The 20003-nt window shown below is 43.1% G+C and overlaps 1 protein-coding gene across 6 annotated transcripts; it reads left to right on the top strand.

Annotated features, from left to right (window-relative positions):
- Positions 1-2024: 2024 nt before the first annotated feature.
- On the top strand, positions 2025-17584 carry gemin7 (gem (nuclear organelle) associated protein 7). Of its 6 annotated transcripts, XM_030109445.1 has the most exons (5): positions 2025-2067; positions 2136-2248; positions 2815-2937; positions 10089-10195; positions 16567-17584. In XM_030109445.1, exons 2-5 carry the CDS (start codon positions 2227-2229, stop codon positions 16972-16974), a joined length of 660 nt encoding a protein of 219 aa, XP_029965305.1. In that variant the 5' UTR covers positions 2025-2067; positions 2136-2226; the 3' UTR covers positions 16975-17584. The 6 variants fall into 6 exon arrangements, 5 of the variants coding, with proteins under 5 accessions (XP_029965305.1, XP_029965307.1, XP_029965308.1 ...); XM_030109447.1 differs by lacking the exon at positions 2025-2067 and having other exon boundaries at positions 2338-2937; XR_003932875.1 differs by lacking the exons at positions 10089-10195; positions 16567-17584 and having other exon boundaries at positions 2050-2067; positions 2338-3019.
- The last annotated feature ends 2419 nt before the right edge of the window (positions 17585-20003 follow it).

Genomic DNA, 20003 nt, shown 5'->3' on the forward strand with positions numbered 1-20003 from the left:
GTTCCAGAAAACCCTTAATTAAATATGGCTTATTTCTAATCTTTTAAAATCAAGACCCAGTCATCAAAAATAAAGTGAAAAACAAAATATTTGGACCTCACACAGTTCTTTAAAAATAAATATTATCTCTTCTGTCAGGAAAAATACTAAAATGAAATACCTTTTAACCGTTTACCTTATCTACAACCAAGAACTCTGAAACACACAACAAAATATATAATACAATGTACAAGAATCAAACAGTTCACCCTTTTTCAATGTTTGAAATATTACCAAGCGCTTAAGTTTAATCCTGGTCAGTCATGTTCCCTTTTCCCTTTGCAAAAATTTCACATGGTCAAGAACATGTATCTAATAATGTACTATTCACAGGGGAATAGAATGACGTGTGGACCTCTGATAATTAATTGCCCTCTGACATAGAGTGTTTCTTTCATTGAATTCGCACGGGACAAGAGAGTTTTACAGGAAGTCACAGACATGCCAGATGTGATTCTAGTTGGACACGTCCGTTCCGGTCAAAATATTGTTTGTATATATCTTTAGTATGCAGAATTGTTAGCTCTTTATGCCTTTACCTCAGAAGCCCTAAAAATACTTTTTAGGCTGTGATCAAGAGTGATTTATGCATCCATTTTGGATGGGTCCATTTCTAAAAGAAACGTTTCAGGACAAATTCTGGTCAAAATGTTGTATAACAACTTTCATTATACAGACATGATGAAATACTTCTTTTCTCTGTTTTGCTGTGAACGATGTGCAGCTATGCGAGTCCATAGACGGAGGAGAGGAAGTTTATTTGTGTTTCTTTGTGCTTTTGCAGATTTGTGGTTTAGAGTTCTGATGCACATAAATGAAAGACTGTCTTGTACCGCAGATTTAATCCTATTGAAAACAATCGTGTTAAGCGTATGTGTATACATGGATGGCGTACAAAGCGATCCACAATGAATCCCTGTTTAAAAAAATCCTGGGTGAAGCAGGTTATACGCGTCCTGTGACATGTGCACAGTCTCTCGCAGAACTTTCAGGTCTTTAGTTTTGCAGCCAGCAGTCCTCAGTGCCAAGCAATGTGTTTTCATCTGCTGGATATCTGCTCAAAAAATGTTCCAACATCTCCATGACATGCTGCTCAAGGAGTGAGCGCTCTCCTGGCCGGAGCGCTGCCCCGCAGGCACATCCCGGTGTGAGCACCGGGCTCTGCTCCACCTGCCAATGTATCGAATTAACTGGTGTCCATGTTAACTTGTGACCAAGTTGAAATACCGACTGAAACTTGTAGTCGTTCTAGCGAATGTCGGCTATCTACAGTTATAGTAAATGTATAAGTTTAGAGTCTTATGTGAGTGTTATTTTAACATCTGCTGTTGCCAGCATGTATTTATACAGAAGTCCGCCGTCACTCTTTACCATGGGAACCAGTTAACCCATAACACCGGCCATTCGGTGCTCTCATAGTCTGCCTCGAAGCACTTTGAACAACTCGCTGTTGCGCGATTTGCGGCCATCTCGCCTCTCCAGTGTTTGTTTTCTCGGGGTTTTTATTAAAAAGGTGTTTTTCAACCACCGTCGATTTCTTCTGCTTGTTTTTGACTCTCCTGCTTTTACGTCGTCACGTCACTACATACGAGGGAATGCATGCATGGTACAAATAATTTATTCCGCTTCATTGTCAGGCAGCTTTTATATGAGACACGGATCGGTTTATTGATCGGCATAGACTTCCTCGGACAATCGGATCCGAAATACAATCCACTCCGTGTGAAGCGGATCCACTCGGGTGTTTACATGACATATTTACAATCTACTCCACCTTACAATCCTATTATACAGGGCCCATGTAAATGTGGCATCTGGTGACATGATTGTATGTGTGGCATGGTGGGGAGTTGCACTCCCCTCCACTTGAGGCAGTGTGGCTTCTAATTACTGGGCGTCTATAAATATCCCTGCTCCGCCCTTCCTCTTCCTCTTCCTCTTCCTCTTCCTCCTTCATGGGACTGACAGACATGTGGCTGCTGTCCTAACAGCGTGTCTGTGCAGGATAGTGTTTGGCCTCCCACAAAGGTACGCATGTCCTGTTTCTCTTTAGTCCGCTTAGAGCAGTGTATTTACCCCAGCCCTGCGTTTCACAGCTGTGAATTGACTGGGAGCTGGACTGCCCTGGAGTCTGTGTGGGAGTGGTGTGTTTCCTGCAGCCGCCGCCACTGCTGTATCGGGCTGTGTATGCTCTCCTTCATGCTGCCAGGTGTGCCAATCCCTCCTCAGTAGGGAACAGTGATTTATTGTTTAGATTAATTTCATTATTTTGGTGTGATTCCATGGTTTGTTTTACAGTGGTGCAGTCATCAGCTGCAGTTGACCCCAGGCTTTACTGCTGTTTTGGCTCTCCTTCTTTGGATGTGCTTAATACCTGCTCGTCGCACCACGGCCTCCTCAGTACACCCTGCTGCCCTAGGGGCCTGATGGACCACCCAGGCTCCTTGAGAAGTGTGGCTCTCCTGCGTCGAGCCTAGGAGCTTGAGCCTGCGCCGTGCTCGGGCATTTTTAGAAATGCAGACGCACTTTTCCTTCTGATTTTCTTTTTTTTCCTTCTTCTGTTCGATTGCGTTTAATAGTGATTACGTTGCTTTATTGTTTTCTGTTCTATCCCTTTGGTTCTTGTTATTTTGTAATGATTTGTTTTTTTCATTTCGTATAAATTACTTTGTTCCTCTTTCGTTTGAATATTTAGGTATTGGGTTTTTGTTTTCAGGGTATGAGGGCTGCCATCATTTTGTGAGTTTAATTGTTGATTTTCTTTTCTTTTGACAGGTGCTGGGGGTCCCAGAGCGGCAGCGGTTCCCTGGTGGTGGTTCCGTTTTCACTTTTTGGTTTGCTGTGTCACGGGTGCTGTGTGTTTTTGGATCCTCCCCCCTTGCTGTTACCGCTGTCGTGGTAAGCCCCAGCCCTGTCCAGTTTGGTTTTGTTTGGCAGGCCTCAAACCCCATTTATTTTGGAGTTAGTCTGTTGATTTTAACATTAGGAATTTAATAAAGTTTGTTTTAATTTGAACTCACGTCTCCCGTCCCAGTGAATCCTTTGAACCTGCGGGCCCTTGTTTTTGCTTTAATTTGGTTTAGCATTTGAGATCCTGGGGTGCAAGCCCCCAGGTGGCGTTGTCTTTGATTTGGTTGAATTTTGGTTATCCCTCCCATTCATTCTGCCACATATGCATACCGTAAATCCTCTAATAATGACCTGTATTCCATTAAAAGCCAGTCTACTTTAATGACTGGGTGCGTCTTTGAAGAAAGCTCATAAAAGCCGCCTCCAAATACAAACCGGGGTTTTTTTTCTTTTCTTTTTCTCTGTGAAGCACTACAGCGCTGTACTGACAGTAGTTTGTGCTACAGCACCAGTCCTCCTGGTGGCAACTGTGTGTATTACATGCGTCCGGTAAAAATGGCGGAGGGACAGAAAACATTAAACTCAATTGAGATTTAATTTTTTTAGTACATTTTACTGGGTTCAAATTGACACAAAAGATCTTCCTGCTCTTTTTGACAATTTTAAAATACAAGCCTCTCTCTTATACATGCGTCCTTCCATTAAAAGCCTGGTACCAGCTACAGTTGAGAGAAATAAAAGCCCCGGCTACTATAATGGTGCGTTCACACCGGACGCGTCGCAAGCGTCGTGAGCGGCGCTTTTCTATGCAAAGTCTATGGTGGAAGAGCGTCGTGGAGCGGTGGGCGGCGGGGCGGCGCATCAGGAGCGTCATGAGCGTCGCTTTTCGAGCGTTTCGAGCGTCGACGCCCATGACGCTCGTCCCCGGCGTCAGGAGCGTCGTGAGCGTCGCTTTTTGAGAGTTGGGAAAACTGAACTTTCGACGCGCTGCCGCTGAGCGTCAACCAATCAGAGACGATCCCTCCTGTGCTACGTCACTACGAGTGATCCGAGCACCGATGCGGGCCGGCCAGTGTTGCTAACTTGACGACTTTCTCGCTAAATCTGGCGACTTTCCAAAGCCTCTTGGCGACGTTTTTTTGTCAAAAGCAACTAGCGACAAATCTAGCAACCTTCTCTGGTGCTCTGGAGACGTGACAGGACGTCTCGTTGCTGTCGTCAATGAGCAGCGGGTACTGCGTGAGCCCCTCCCCCGTCCCAAAGCGCTCACAAGCGGTCAGTCTCAGCAGCGCTCCCCGCTGCAGGCAGAGCAGAGAGGAGCATACCAGCCAATAGCGACTTTTCCGACGACGACGCGGTCTAGCTTTATTTAACAAATAAAGCCAAGCCGCTCTCCTGATGCGATCCGCCATAGCTGGAAACAGAAATCAGCCTCCCGCGCGCCAATTAACTGACGTGCGTCAAGAGCGTCAAGAGCGTCGCGAGCTTTGTGACCACCTGGTGTCAAGCGTCGTGTTTGAAGCGTTACAAGCGTCAGCTTCGAGGCGTCCCAAGCATAGACATAATAAAGAGTAGACCCCGCTTGGGGCGCCGCGCAGCGAGAAATACAGCCGCCATCTTGGTCCGGTCGAGAGGCGCATACACTCCAGTCATTTGTATGGGGATTCAGCCGGAGTCACTGCTGTGTGGGACGGTAGCGAGCAGGGCTCAAGGAATAACTTTTCACAGATAGGATTAAACGTTTTTTTCAACATCACACCTGACTGTAGAGTCATTTGTAAACAGCTGCTCATTAACAATTATAGGAACTTTTAGGAACAGATTTGCATTAACTTGAAAAAAGAGAATGAGAGGTTCTAAGAAACTTTAAGGAATAAAACAGAATGAAAAAGGAAGAAAGTGAACTCTTAGATTATTTTGTGTTGATCTCCTGTTTCATTTTGCATATTTCCTAAAGAGAGAAATGTGAGGAAGAAGTGGGAGATCGCTCTGAGGGAGAATTTCCCAGCAAGAGACTTGTCTATGCTGTACAGTAAGCACTTCAGAGAGCAGGATTTCCACAGGACATGACAAGGTTGTCCGCCTTAGAGATGGCGTTATTCCATCCATCTTTTTTTTTTTTACACATATAGTCAAAACAATATGAGCATGTGCATGGGAACGAAAAAAAAGCCAAAAAGCTTGTACAAATGCTGCTCCTACACAAATTCAAAGTGAAAAAAAAAGAAATGACCATGTAAAAGGCGTACATAAGAAGATGACATAAAATCAGCACAAAAATACAAAAAGAAAAATAAAGAGAAAAGAAAAAAGAGAAATCTTACAAAAATATAAACAAAGAATCAAAGAAAACAGAAAATCTAAAACAATTTCCATGTATCTCATGTATCTCTCATTGTGTTTGGATTAGGTCAGATATTGCAATATTAAATTGTTCTTTAAGTTGCTTTTGTAGTTGAACATAGACGAAGCAGGGACAGGCACAATAATATCTAGATTTTCCCCCATTGGTGACAGAGAAATAACTGATTCCAGCGTTCACAATGATCATGATAGAGAGAATCTGCCCAAACAGATGACCCCCCCCCCACCCCACCCCCCAAAAAACAAAAACAAAAAGACACATAAAACGAGTAGAAAAAAGCAAAAACAACAACAAAAGAAAAAAGGGAAAAACAAGCAAAAAGACAACACGGAAAACATGCTTTAAGTGTATTCTAAGTCTTGAAGTTTCCAGATCTCCTCCAAAGAGCAGGTGCATCACAAGAAGGCTGTTAGCGTTGTTGAAGGGAAATATTCTATTGATTACAGGGCATAAATTACTTCCCATTGTGATTCTCTCTCCCTCTCTCTCTCCCATCTATCTGTCTATCTGTCTTAATTTTAAAACAGACAGTCTGCTTCTATATGACATTAAATTATATCATGATGTGTATATAAATAGATAGATATACAAAATTAAACTAAACTAAATAATTAAAAATATTAAATTAGCCTATTAAAACCGCCAGTTATTAATAAATATTGAGACATGGCAGGAACTGAGCTCTAAACCTACATATATCCATGATTAATTATTATACTATGTGTGGAGGAGGGGCGTGGTTTGCTCTCTGCTGCAGGAGAGAGGGAGGCGGCTCAGGGAGCCTGTGCCCAAGGTGCAGCAGGTGCTGGCGATTGAGGTGATTGCTCTCTCTCCTGCTTGAAGTAGGGTGCTGGACCGGGAGAGAAGAGAGGAGAGCTGGACTGACAGCAGCAGGCTGAAGAGGCCAGAGCACACCAGCCTGAAAAGGCTGAAGACCAGGACGCCCAGGATCAAGGACTGCTCGGTGTGGCGGTGGCTAGTGAAGCCTGCCGAATTGGGGGGTGGGGATTGGGCCCACCGTTATACAATAAAGGACGTTTAAACTCACTGGCGGTGGTCTCACCTGTGTCTAGCCAACCCGCAGTGGCACGTGTGTGCTACACTATGGCATACAGCTCTGCCAGCATCTACTAAAATATTATTTTATTCATTATAAACATTTGAAAACACCAAAAATTGTGGCCTCTATCATGCCTCTTTGAATGACGTTTGCACATTAAAAAAAATGCGTAGTATTGAGCGAACTATGATTCATTTAATGCGCTGAGACTTCACTGCTCCGGTCAAACAGCGGAGCAGAGTGAGGCAGACGACCGGACCAAGATGGCGGCCGAATTTCTCGACAGCGCCCATTGGTGGTAGCGGCCAATGCGGGGTCTACTCTTTAATATGTCTATGGTCCCAAGCGTCGACGACGCCCGCGACGCGTCCGGTGTGAATGCACCATAAGAGGATTTACGGTATGTGTGTGTATAGATTACGTATTGATTAAATATGATGTCCAGCAACCCCCGCTCCCTACTCAGAAACAGAAAAAAAAAGTCTTGATACTAAATTAAAATAAACCAACAATTACATGCTTCTTTTATCTATAAATAATCTGTAATAAGAGAATAGATAAAATACTTAGGGAACCGGAATAAATGGAATAAAAATACAGGCACTCTGCATTAGGAGGCTAAATGACACACACTAAAAAATGTTGGGTTATTTTCTTAACCCAATCACTGGGTTATGAAATCAGTAACCCAATTTGGGCTATTATAATCCATTTGGAGTTATTTGTTGCAACTCTTGTGTTGGGTTAGAGTCCTTCAGACCCAACAAAGATTTTTAAACTCAGCACATGGGTTGTTTTGACCGCTGCTGGGTTGTCAACGGTCCGTGTGCCACTTCCGTCTTCTCTCTCTGCAACACAGATGAACAGAAGTGATCCTCTGGCTCTCTGATGCAGTACAGGGTTGTGCTTATTTACTTTACATATTTAATTCACATGACTGTGGGGCGTCACGTCATGTGAATTAGATATGTAATGTAAATAAACATGTCATCATGTAATGTCATCCACAGAAAAATTTGCTTGAGCGAGCGCCCTCCATGTAGTTAGCGCTAACCAAATAGCTAGCTAACACGTGTAGCTCGCTAGCTACACTATGTATAACGTTTGCATTGCCAGCTGTCGGAGCGGTTGTGGTTTAGTGGGGAGCGCAGTCGTTCTTACAATCGGGAGGTTGTTGGTTCAACTCCTGTCTGTATGTTGCAACCCCCCAGCTATGGGTAAAATAGCACCAGTGCCTTGTGGTCATCACGGGAATGACAAAGTCTAAGAGAGACCCCGCCCCCAACCCCCCTTCAGAAAAATCCAGAGTGGATCTCTGAAGGTGGTTGGTCCTCACGTTGCGGCACCTTCCGGGAACTCCTGTGGACACTACCAGTGAGCCTGTCAACTGGGCAACTCAGTTCCTCCATAAAAACTTAATTTTACCAAATATCTTAAATCATTCTTTATGTCCACAGATTTGATAGTTTACACCAGAATTAAAACACGTTGAGCTTTGATCAGGAAAAGTTTCATTATAGTCCGCTCTGCCTCTGAAGGCACGGAGTCAGCGGAAAGGATTTTTTTTTTATTTTATTATTATTTTTTCTTCCCCATTCTTCCGTGATGGTTAATAACAGAGATTAATTAAAACATCAGGATTATTGCAGGACTGGCGGAGATGCAGATATTTGATCGGTGTTTGGGTCTGAATGGAGGAAATCCAGTTCATCCAGGAGCGATAGGATTAACCATCACTTTCTGCATAGCTGAGTTTAGGAGCTCTGGCTTTTCTGTTTCACTGTCATATATAGTGAATATATTTCGCAGACATATATTCATCCAGCTCTGACAGCTGTGAGTGGATTTTTTTAATCAGCAGCACCTTGGTGAGACGGATCTGTTCACCCAATCAGAGAGCTTTATTCCGAGGGTGTGGACAGCTCTACTCGGAGCTGATCGGCGCCTCTCGGAGCGCACCACACACTGCAGGATTTGCGATTAAACATGTTCATTACCTCCGATCTCCCCTTCCGACGCCTCCCGAGAGGCTCCAACTGGAAAAAATCTTTCGGAACACACTGCACACTACACGAAGATCGAACCCGAACTCATTTGCATACTCCCGACAATCGGACCCTGTCGGCTTCGATCGGGAGGAGAAGATCGGGGCAAAATTCGGCCCGATTATCCTGTAGTGTGTGGACGCCTTAAGGAGCAGGACAGTTTTTTTTTTTATTTACGTGCGTCATAACTCTGAAACTGAAATGTGCAAAAGCACAAAGAAATGCAGATATAAACTTCAGTCACATCTGTCTGTGTGCCGATTAGTCATCTCCGGTGCACAACGAAGCTGGGAGCGTCTGTTAGGGACTGAACCACTGCTGGTTCTGCTGTCATCCAGATCAATATCATCCAAAATTATTCCTACCGCACCCTCCAGGATACTTCGGGGCGACAGTAGCTCAGTTGGTAGAGCGGGTCGTCTCATAACCGGAAGGTTGGCGGTTCGATCCCCGCTCCCGCAGGCGTAAAACTGGCGTTGTGTCCTTGGGCAAGACACTTCACCCACCTTGCCTAGTATGAAAGTTGTGAGAGTGAATGGTTGGTGGTGGTCGGAGGGGCCGATGGCGCAGATTGGCAGCCTCGCTTCCGTCAGTCTGCCCCAGGGCAGCTGTGGCTACAATAGTAGCTTACCACCACCGAGTATGGTGTGAAAGGGTGATGTGATATTGCAGTGTGAAGCGCTTTGGGCTCTGTCAAGCAGGGTAAAAAGCGCTATACAAGTGTAGTCCATTTACCATTTCATAATCCGAACATCCCAGATTTATGAGAGAATGGTGGTGATATCATTGGTTCCCGTGTACTCCCACTCTCAACCACCCCCTTATCAGATTATGGAACACATTTTGCTAATGAGATTATCGCTGAACTGGGGTTGAAAATGAACATCATGAAACATTGCAGCGACCTCCCTCAATCTGGAAGAGCGGTAGAAAGAGAAAATGGCACATTGAAAAACTAACGAAATGTCTGTGTTCCAGCCATTATGCGTGTGTGCTATTGGTGGGCGTGAGTCAGGTGTTGTGAATGAATGGTTATGTCATGAGTGGGAGTGTGGATGCGCTGTCTGTGAAGGCATATGAGTGGATGTTAGTGTGGGTGTGTGAGTGACTGGGTGAGCACACAGTTTTTGACCGCTTTGTACCACGCATGGTTGTTGGAGTGACGAATAAAGTTTGTAAATCGAGCGCTGTGGAGTGTGCGCGTCACCTGTATCATACCCAGTCATGGAAGTGACAGAAGGACAGTTGTAGTCACAGCAGTATGACTGAAACAGGGTTAAACTAGATTAAGTGTCTCCCATTGGTCCTGATGCAATTGAGATTCCGCATCAGACCGAAACACAACCTTTTGCCACTTCAGATACTTTTTGGCAGACCTCCTAATATGGGTCTCTCCATGAAAAAGCTCTCGAGTTTGAGCAGACAGCCTTATGTGAGGACTGGATGATGCCGTGGGTGACATAAAGGACTGTATGACGGTGTATTGAAACTTCAATAAAGTTTCAGAGACAACCCTTCTTGAATCCTTATTCCAGACAGCATATGTACAAATTGTCGGTACAGTTGTCTAAAATTAGAGTTTACTCAGTTTGAAGGCAGCCTTGGAACTTTCCTTTCTAAGTGCTAACGGAATGTGGGAAGAAACCCACGCACACATGGGGAGGAAATGCAAACCCACGCGGATGCTAAGCATAATGGCCCTAAACTATTTCCCATTCAATCTCTGCAGACTCTGTCTACCGGCGCCTCCAAGTCAACCTTGTGGCTCTGAGAGGAAAGGTCAGGGTTCCTGTTTGTCCGACGCGCTGCCGCGTCCTCCAGAAAGCACACGATGACGTAAGTGCAGTTCAAATCATTTAATTCACATCGGTCAGCACACGCTGTCGGCTGCACCTCCAATGACCTCTTTGTGTGAACGTGCATCAACGAAAACGGGCCAAAACACAGCAAACGGTCAACAACAATTACGACGACCCCGCTCTCCTCTCTCCCACTGCCTGCAGGTGAACACACCTTTTAATAACTACCTGACCGTCACCGCCCATCACCGTATGTGTCACGTGACCAAGCACCCGCGCATCACCATAGAAACCTTAGACACCCGGTGACACATACACACCCTATATTATGCCTCCTACACTTTGTACTCATTTATCAGAGGTAAGTTGAGCCAGGGCCGGCCCGGGCTTCAGAGGCGCCCTAGGCGAGCCCGAGACGAGCGCCCCTTGGGAGCGTGTTTTTCGAGCGGTCCCGACATTTGTTGCGCGGGGGGGGGGGGTGCGCGCTGAGGAGCGATGCCGAACAATACCGATCAGTGCCGGGCAGCGCCGAGGACGAGGAGCGCGGTGCGTCGGACCGCTGCACAGCGGGGCACACGGAACACAGAGCGTCGTGGCGCCCCTTGTACGACCGCGGCGCCCCCCTCGGGACGTGGCGCCTATGCCTAGAGCCGGCCCTGAGTTGAGCTATTTGTGACACATCTTGACACTGCCAAATGAATTTAGAAACACTTTACTTTGAATGTTTAGAAGCTTCAGTATAGAGGGAAGACACTTTATTCATTGCCTATGATCAGTGACATTCGTTTTTATTGGAGGTGTGTGTGTCTGTGTATATGAGTGTGAATATGAATGAATGTGAATATGATACTGTTTCAATGTTGTCTTACAGGCTTTAGCTACTGAGAAAGGAGTGAACATGTGGGCTGCGTGTTGAAGTAGAACGAGCTCAAGTACCGATCGGTCATCATGGACTTTGTGGACTGGTGTGAACGCAACCACCTGTGCTTGAACACCAGTAACCCCTTGATCCCACAGCACGCGTCTACCTGCGGTGCGCCGCTGCGCGTTCACGTCCGTTTTTGTGTGCGCGCGTCAATGCCCACTGCACGCGTTCTCCTGTGAAACACTGTGAAGCGCATGCGCGAGATGTTCAAGATCCCGCAATATACTGAGAGTACTAAAAGCCGGAACAACAACAACAGCTCATTCATTCGTCGTCTCTTTGCCAAACAGTTTCTCAACTTCAACAATGTGTCTCTCTTCATCCATGGCGATAGTTTAGCTGCACATCCGGAAGTAAACACAGACCCGACCCACTCGGTATGTGCTGCGCGTTTATCTTCATTACCCTTTCATAATAAAATAAGTACACAAACGTACTGTATTAAGGGGACAAACATTACCACTACATGGAAAACAAACCATATGCTATTTTTTTGACTCCACAAATGTATTAAAATATCGAAATATGCACATCTTCAGTTTTTTGGATATTTGTAATGAGCTTTATTTATGACAAAATGCATAATATAACACAACATTGTTACAAATGGATGTATAACTACATGACTAAGCAAAACTTGTGACCTGGCACAATATACTAAAGATTATACAAAGATACTTCAGTGAACATCTCTGACAATAACCACAAATGTAAACGTTTCAAATTATTTAATTTTGAAAACACAGAAGTTGTCTCAGTTCTCTTTCCTGTTTGGAGCTATCCGAACAGCGGAGCTTGATGCGCTCGTGTGCGGCCGCGGCCAAAAATAGGTGGGACGCGTATTTTTATCCTGGATGCGGCTGAGCGCGCCGCTCGCGTCGGTGACGCACGCAAGCGAACCCTGGATGTGGAACTGCTCCCGACCAATGCAATGGCAACCTATTTGCTGCGTCCAGCGCGATGCAGTGCAACGCGGCCGAACGCTCCCAAAACGCGTGCTGTGGGATCGGGGGGAACGTGAGCTGGGATTAGACCGTCATGAGACAGGTTAGTTTTACCCTACTGATGATGTGTTGTTGCAATAGCAGTCCTCTTAGACGAAGGAGATGGTGATTGACTTCGAGAGGAGGACATTACCACACCCACCGGTGGACATCCAGGAGGACATTGAAACAGTGGACAGTTTCAAGTACCTGGGTGTTCACCTCGACAGTAAACTGGACTGGTCCCAGAACACCGACACTCTGTACAAGAAGGGCCAGAGTCACCTCTACCTTCTGAGGGGACTGAGGTCATTCTCTGCTCAGGATCTTTTATGACTCTGTGGTAGCCTCTGCTATCCACTACGCCACCATCTGCTGGGCCCCGGGCAGCACAGAGCTTGACAGAAAGAGGCTCAACAAGCTGGTCAGGAGGGCAGGCTCTGTCCTGGGCTGCTCACTGGACTCTGAGGAGGATGTGAGTGAGAGGATGTTGGCCAAGCTGACATCCATCATGGACAACAGCTCTCACCCACTGAACCGAATGCTCGAGGAGCTTAGGCAGCTCCTTCAGTGGCCGACCGAGACACCCTCAGTGCAGGAAAGAGCAAGTCCTTCATCCCAACCGCTGTCAGACTGTCCAACTCTACTGTGTAGAATATGTGCAATAACCCTGGACATTATAAAATCCTGTAATCATCGTCACTTTATAATCCCCAAAAACAATCATGGACACTTTATAAACCAACCATTCTGCTGCGCTAAAAACATATGTTATAGTTCCTGTTATATCTTAAGATTTATGTTTTGCATAAAGTTAGATTTTTTTTCTTACATTTCTATTTTTTGTTATTAAGATTTGCACTATTACTTATCGTTATTCTTTTTTTGCGCCTTTCATCACTTTTTGAACCACACTGCCACTGTGTGGGTCAGTAGCATCATTAGGCCTATTTTGGGGGTCTGAAGCCCCCCCTAAATAATTTGGTGTTTAAAAAAAAAAATTAAGAACATTTGCTCGTGTGCTATATTCACTCAAATCCTGCTCTTCTCCTGGGAGCTAAGCACCCCCCCGCCCCCCCCCCCCCCCCCCCCGCCCCGCCCCCCCCCCCCCCGCGAACTTACGACACCCTTGGTGTGAGTGTATAGTTTACTTCTCCTATGTCTGAATTACTACTACTCCTACTGCCTTTAGGAGCAAAATGAAAGCAAACTAGTTAGATGGAAAGAAGGGAAATAAGTGAATAGAGCCTTTTCTGGCTGAACGTGAACTGCTGTGCTGCTGTGCGCTGTAGGGGGCGGTGTTGACAGTCATACAGCCTCATACAGCAGAAGAAGAAAAGGCGGAAGTGGCGCTGCAGCGGCGGCATGTGTAAACAACAGGAGGCGGTCAGTGAGTGAGTGAAAATGTCATCTTCCCCGTTAATTTTCTTGAACTTCTACCAGTTTCTTGTCAGAAAGGGAAACTCTATGCTTTTTTGTGGTTATGTGAAGTCGAGTTATATTAAATGGTTTATGTATTGTCAACGCATAACTACGTTGCCACTACGTGTGCTGAAAAAAAGTCATGAGTGACTTTAATCCTTTAAAATAGCTCCCTTTATGTGTAGGGCAGCCTCACCTGAAGTATCGCTTGTATGTACGTCTCATCTGAAGTCAGCTTTGATATCAACGTTCAGAATGAATCTCCAGCGCCTTGTCCAGGGGGCTTCCTGCCATCACACGCTACTCAGCTGGATAAAGCGTGTCTTTAATATCAATTTTAGACGCCGACATGGAAATAACTGTCTCAGTCTAAATGCCTTACAATCCCCTTTCTCTCGATGATTGCATTGTATGCCCGTTGTTATTGTGGTCCTCAGCTGCTCCACGGTTACAGAAAGGTTTGTTTTTTTCCCCCCATTTGCGATTCATCTTTGTAGTACCTCCGATGTACACTCTCATCAAAATGCTACACAAGAGCAATAAAAGCACACGTGCCTTATGAAATCATCAATCTATCGATGATCCAAGCCAAAATATGGAAATGAATTTTGAAAGAACTCATAATACAGTTGTACTTTCCGCAGTAAGCGAGAGGGAAATACTATCTGTTGTTAAAAAATGTAAAAACAAATACTGTACAGACTGTAATTTCATTGACATGATAATAATAAAAAAGGTAATAACCAGTATTATATCCCCTCAGACACATATTTGTAATCTGTCGCTTCAAAATGGCTATGTCCCAAATAAGATGAAAATTGCTAAAGTCATCCCACTCTTTAAAAGTGGACATAGACATGATTTCACCAACTATAGACCCATCTCACTTCTCCCTCAATTTTCAAAAATTCTGGAAAAAGTTTTTGACAGTCGACTTCAAAATTTTATTGAAAAGCATAAGCTTATTAATGATGGTCAGTATGGTTTTCGAACTCACTGTTCAGCTTCTATGGCCATTATAGATGCGACTGAGGAAATATCAAGGGCTTTGGACAACAAAAAATATGCAATTGGAATTTTTATTGATCTGCAAAAAGCGTTTGATACTATTAATCATGAAATACTCCTAAAAAAAACTAGAACGCTATGGAATCCGAGGGGTTGCTGGAAAATGGGTTCAGAGTTACTTAAGCGACAGAGTACAATTTGTTCAAATGAGAGAGGTCTCTTCTGGATGTCTTGGCATTGCTTGTGGGATTCCCCAGGGTTCAGTGCTGGGGCCTAAATTGTTTAATTTGTATATCAATGATGTTTTCAATGTTTCTCAACTGGTAAAATGTATATTATTTGCTGACGACACAAACATATATTATAGCAGCGACAGTTTAGATGAACTTATCAACAATGTGAATAATGAATTGAGAAAAATAAAGAAATGGATGGATAGTAATAAGTTGTCCTTAAATTTAGATCAAACAAAAGCAATGATGTTTGGAAATTCTAAGTTGAAATCATTAAATCAAGTTGAGTTAGATGGTGTACAAATTGAAAGTGTCTCAGAAATAACATTTTTAGGTGTATTGATAGATAATAAGTTAAGTTGGAAAGCACACATCAGGCACATTAAAACCAAAATCTCAAAAAGCCTTGCGATTATAAATAGAGTCAAATATTTTCTTGACTACCATGCTTTATATACTTTGTATTGTTGCTTAATTCTTCCATACTTAACCTATTGTTTCGAGGTGTGGGGCAACAATCACAAGAATTTGATACAACCACTTTTTTACATCCAAAAAAGAGCAATAAAAATTATTCACAAGGCTTGATCATACTAATCCCTTATTTTTTCATTCTACATTATTAGAAGTACATTGTCTTGTAAAATTATATTCTGCACAGTTTATGTTCAAAGCTTTTCATAAATTGTTACCAACTAACATTCAAAACATTTTTCTTAAAAGAGACAAATCATATAAATTGAGAGGATTTGGGAACTTTGATGGACCAGTGATAAGAACCACCAGGAGGCGTTTTTCTGTGTCTGTATGTGGAGTTAAGTTATGGAACAGTCTGGGGCTCGAACTAAAGCAAAATCAAGACATTCATCATTTCAAATCTGAATTTAAGACGGCTCTCTGCTCACAATACCAAGACACTTTGGTTTAATTGTGTTCACGCTTCCTTCGTGGCTATTAGATGCTATATATCCTTGTGATACTCTGATTACCATTGCTGGTATTAATCAGTGTGCTGAAATCTGCCCTTGCGGTATTCCCTTTACCATTGTTGGTATTTAAAATTGTGTATGTTAATATTTGAAATAGGTATGTACATGTTTTTTCTAAATCCATGAATATATAATGCTATTTTGTGTTGATTACGATCTGTTTGGTTGAGAGAATTCATAGAAGCAGTTTTTGTGGAAATTTTGCCTGAGAAAGTAGGGGTGGGGATAAATAAGTTCGTCTTCCCCCCACTCCTTTTCAAAAATTTTCCTTTTCTTTTTTTCCTTTTATGATAAATGTATTAATTTGTATGGTTCGAAATAAAGACAGACAACAACAACAATCTATCTATCGAAAATCTTAGGACAGAAAAATGCATTAACAGTATTTTAATTATGAGGTCGTCCTCCCCCCTGGGGTACATGAAAGTTCCTGCACTATTTTTACTTTTGACACGGCTTTCTCAGTTCAGGGTCTGGGGGTCAAACTAACAAGGTGCACACTGGAAAGGTCACCAATTAATCACAGAAAAGAGATCATCATGAAAAACCTACGTGGTGAAGGTATTATAGGTATATTGAAGGATAGAGTGACTTTTAATCGGGATTTGCATTGGGAATGCACATCTTCTATTGGATGAGAGGTTGTGGTGCAGAATAAAGTGTGAAATATTTTCACTTTTTATCATCTCCTTAGAGTATGACCCAGATATAGTAGATTGATTTGGGTTGTTATTTCAGGCTGTAGTTTTCTGTGTATACTACAGAATATGTTTTTTTTATTTCAAATGATTCCAGTTTAGTGTCTTCTTTTTTGTAGCGTTGGTTAATTCTTACTTTTCTCTGCTCAGATATTGAGAAACAAAATCAACATGGCGATGCCGGTGTCTGTGCTCCGCCTGCCTAAGGGACCTGACCCCAACAGCCGCGGATTTGATCCGAATTCACCCCGCTTCATCGCCCTGTGCCGCACCTCCATCCCGTCTTCAGCCGTGCCAGGGGGAAACACGGAGCTGCTGCAGGAGGAGCAACAGGCCCGATCTGCCCTGAGAGAGAGTTTCCTCCGGTGTCTGCTCTCCATTAGCAACAAGAAAGTTCAGTTCCACATGCACGAGAACGTCAAGGTGGAGGCCACGTTTGGAGCATCAGACATCGACGTGCTGAACTTCCAGGTGTCCAATCTGCACACTCCCATTGGCGTGCAGAAAGAGGCGCTGATCAGGTGTCAGGATGTCATATCATTCACTTTTGATGTATGAACACTTGAAGAGGTTTGCGTGAAAGCTCACTGCTTGAAAATGTTATTTTTTCCACACCAAGAGCCTGTTTATAAAATGCAGTTATTTTTGGTAGTTTCCTGCTTAAATTGACTGCTGCTGGTTGACGAGGGAGGAGAGGGAGGAGAAATTCTATTTTTGGGCACCAGAGGGAGTCATATGCCTTTGTTTTATGTTAAAACCTCTGCATGTGAACTTGTGAAGGTTTTTCTATCAGAGCAAAAAGTACTGACATTCTGAATTCACTGGTTTGTTTTTGCAAAGGTTTATATTGTAATTTTTTTTTTCCATTGCATATCATCGCTCTCAAATATGTTTGAACATCTTGAGAATTAATTGAACAAGAAAACACTTTTTCTGTTCCATGTTTTTGAACGTATGTTTGAGAAGTTGATGAACCTGCAACAGAAAGTCAAACTGTCACGTCAAATTTTCTCCAACTTTAATCTTTGAAAGACTCAAAATGACATTGAAACCTTGTACTCATGCAAAAGTTGTGAAAGTGTTAAATAATTCTTTTGTGCTTTGAGTGAAAAAAGTTTAACTTTGTAACAGATTAAATTATATTTGCAAATAAAACATTTGAAGAAGAGATTGACAAATCTATTTGTTCAAGCAGAAGAACAAAATTGTCTCTACCACACAACCCTTTCAAAACAGTTATCAGTATTTTCACAAAAATGCAGTGAAAAACACTTTTTAATCCCTGTGAAAGTGAGCTTACCAGATCTGTGACAGAACTGTTTGGACCTTTTAAGGAAATTGAAAGAAAAGATGTGAAACGTTTGATGGTTTCCGGTTCATGACAGAACACTGATAACATCTTTCAGTTGTGGTTTAGCAAATTGATTTACATCTGGAGTAAATCAAGTACAGTACACGGTGTACTCTGGTACACTTTGGCAATGAAAGGGAAGAACTGGCCAGTAAAAATAAGCAGGTATCCTGTAGCATTAGTATGATGCTCTGTTCATAGTATGAGAATCAAAGTTTGCCTAAGAAAGACCCCCACAACACCAGCACCATCAGAACTGATCCTCTGGTACAAAGTGCCGTGGATTCCTGTTTAATTCAAATGCTGATGCTACTGTCTGAATGTTGCACCTGAAATGATCGGACTCATATGATGAGAAAATGTATTTCCAACCTTCTTTTGTCTATTTTTGATGAGCCTGTCTGAACTGCAGCTTCAGTTTGCTGTTCTTACCTGACAGGAGTGACACCTGCTGTAATTTGCTGCTGTCGCTCCTCAGTTTCAACGTTTGGTGGGATGTGCAGTCAGTCACGTTGTGTGTTGTTCTGCATAGCTGGATTGTAACAAGTGATTATTTGAGGTACTGGCACTGAAACCAAACCAACAATTCTCCAATGCACTTTGACCCAGAGAACCATTTTTGGAATATTTGAAAAATGGTGTGATATTTCTTCTGTCTGTCAAAAATGAAAAGGACTTCTGTTAAAGGTTTGATGGTTTTCTTACAAGTTTTCCCAGTGGCAATGAAGTTCCTTTAAATCGGTGCTGCTCCATGGAGCTGAAATGATCAAATATCCAACCAGCACCAGGATAACACTTTCTTCATCTGGCATGAGGAAATCAACTTTCCCCAGCACAAACTGCACGAAAGATATGAAACAATAGGAATATTACCGAATTGCATTAGAATGTTTTGAATTATTAACAAGAAAATGACACAAAAACGAGAATTTACAATAGAAATGCACAGTATTTACAACATGTACAGCATTTTACAGTGAATTATGAACTGTTTCATTGTTTTCATTTTGGTGACTCCTTGGATGGAGCCTGCGGCCCTATGGGACGAGTAAACCTTGTTTCCATCTGTGTGATCGGTTTCTGTCAGTTTATTATTGAGGTGAGCACCACGATCATTTGAATTTACCAGGGATTTTGCTGGTTCCTGTCACACATCTAGGACATTTGTAGCATAAATCATGAACATCGACGTCGCAGACGCACCCGGCGCTCATTGAATAATTTCTCCTGGATGATTCGGAAACAGCGAAGACTGATGCCACATGTGACAGCAGCAGAAATATTAGTGATTTGAATACTTGGCCGCCCGTAAATATAATACAGAACAGGATTCATCATTGTTTAGCACCAGCGTCATGGAGAGGACAGAGGGAGCATCAATACTATTTAATCTTACTAAAAGGTGTATTTTGCGAGTTCCCAATAAGTCATTTTATTTGAGTGCCATTAGGCGGTCGTGCTTGTGCCTGTGTCTCTTTTTGTACCTGAATTATCTGACCACTCAGTGGAGACAGTCATCAGCGAGGCAGTGACTCATCCCCCCACCAACTTCTCTCTCTCGCCCTCCCTAATCCGAAATATGACTTAAACCTCGCATGACGTCATGGAGCCCGTGTGATTCAATCAGGAAGCCCTCAAGGACAACCAATGTTAATTTCATCTCCGCAGGCGTGCTGCTCCATGACCAGCAGCTCTCCGCTCAGCTCCCTCACCTCTGTGACAGCTGTCCATAATGACTGCAAAAAACACACGGACTGTAGGAACATGCAAAGCTTCTTGTATTTTCTACTTCAGCACACACACACACACACGCACACACTCAGACACATGTAATAAAATGTGATGAAGTGTTGAGATCACACTGCCCAACACTATATAAAGCAGTTTAATTAGCTCTTAACAGTGTCAGCTCCTTCTTGTAAATGTGTCTGTAATATTAATTACACAATACAGTGTGTTATAATGAAGCAGTGTCTGTTCAGGATAAGCACTTTTTAAAGAGAACCTGCTGATAACGCATCTTCAGATTATGACTTCTAAACGGTATTAAATAATTTCGACTTGAGTGAGAGATTATTTCACTCCTGAACGTAGTGTTTTCATTTGAGATGAAAGCGACACATTTATTTTGTTAACTATGATTGTTGTTCAGCTTATTAACTCCCTCTGCAGCCTGAAGGTCAAGTGTCAATTTAAGCAATTTTTTATCTGACTTCTTTTTTGTGTGTGTATTTGT

The sequence above is a fragment of the Salarias fasciatus genome, chromosome 14 (assembly GCF_902148845.1).
Source record: "Salarias fasciatus chromosome 14, fSalaFa1.1, whole genome shotgun sequence".
Taxonomy (NCBI): domain Eukaryota; kingdom Metazoa; phylum Chordata; class Actinopteri; order Blenniiformes; family Blenniidae; genus Salarias; species Salarias fasciatus.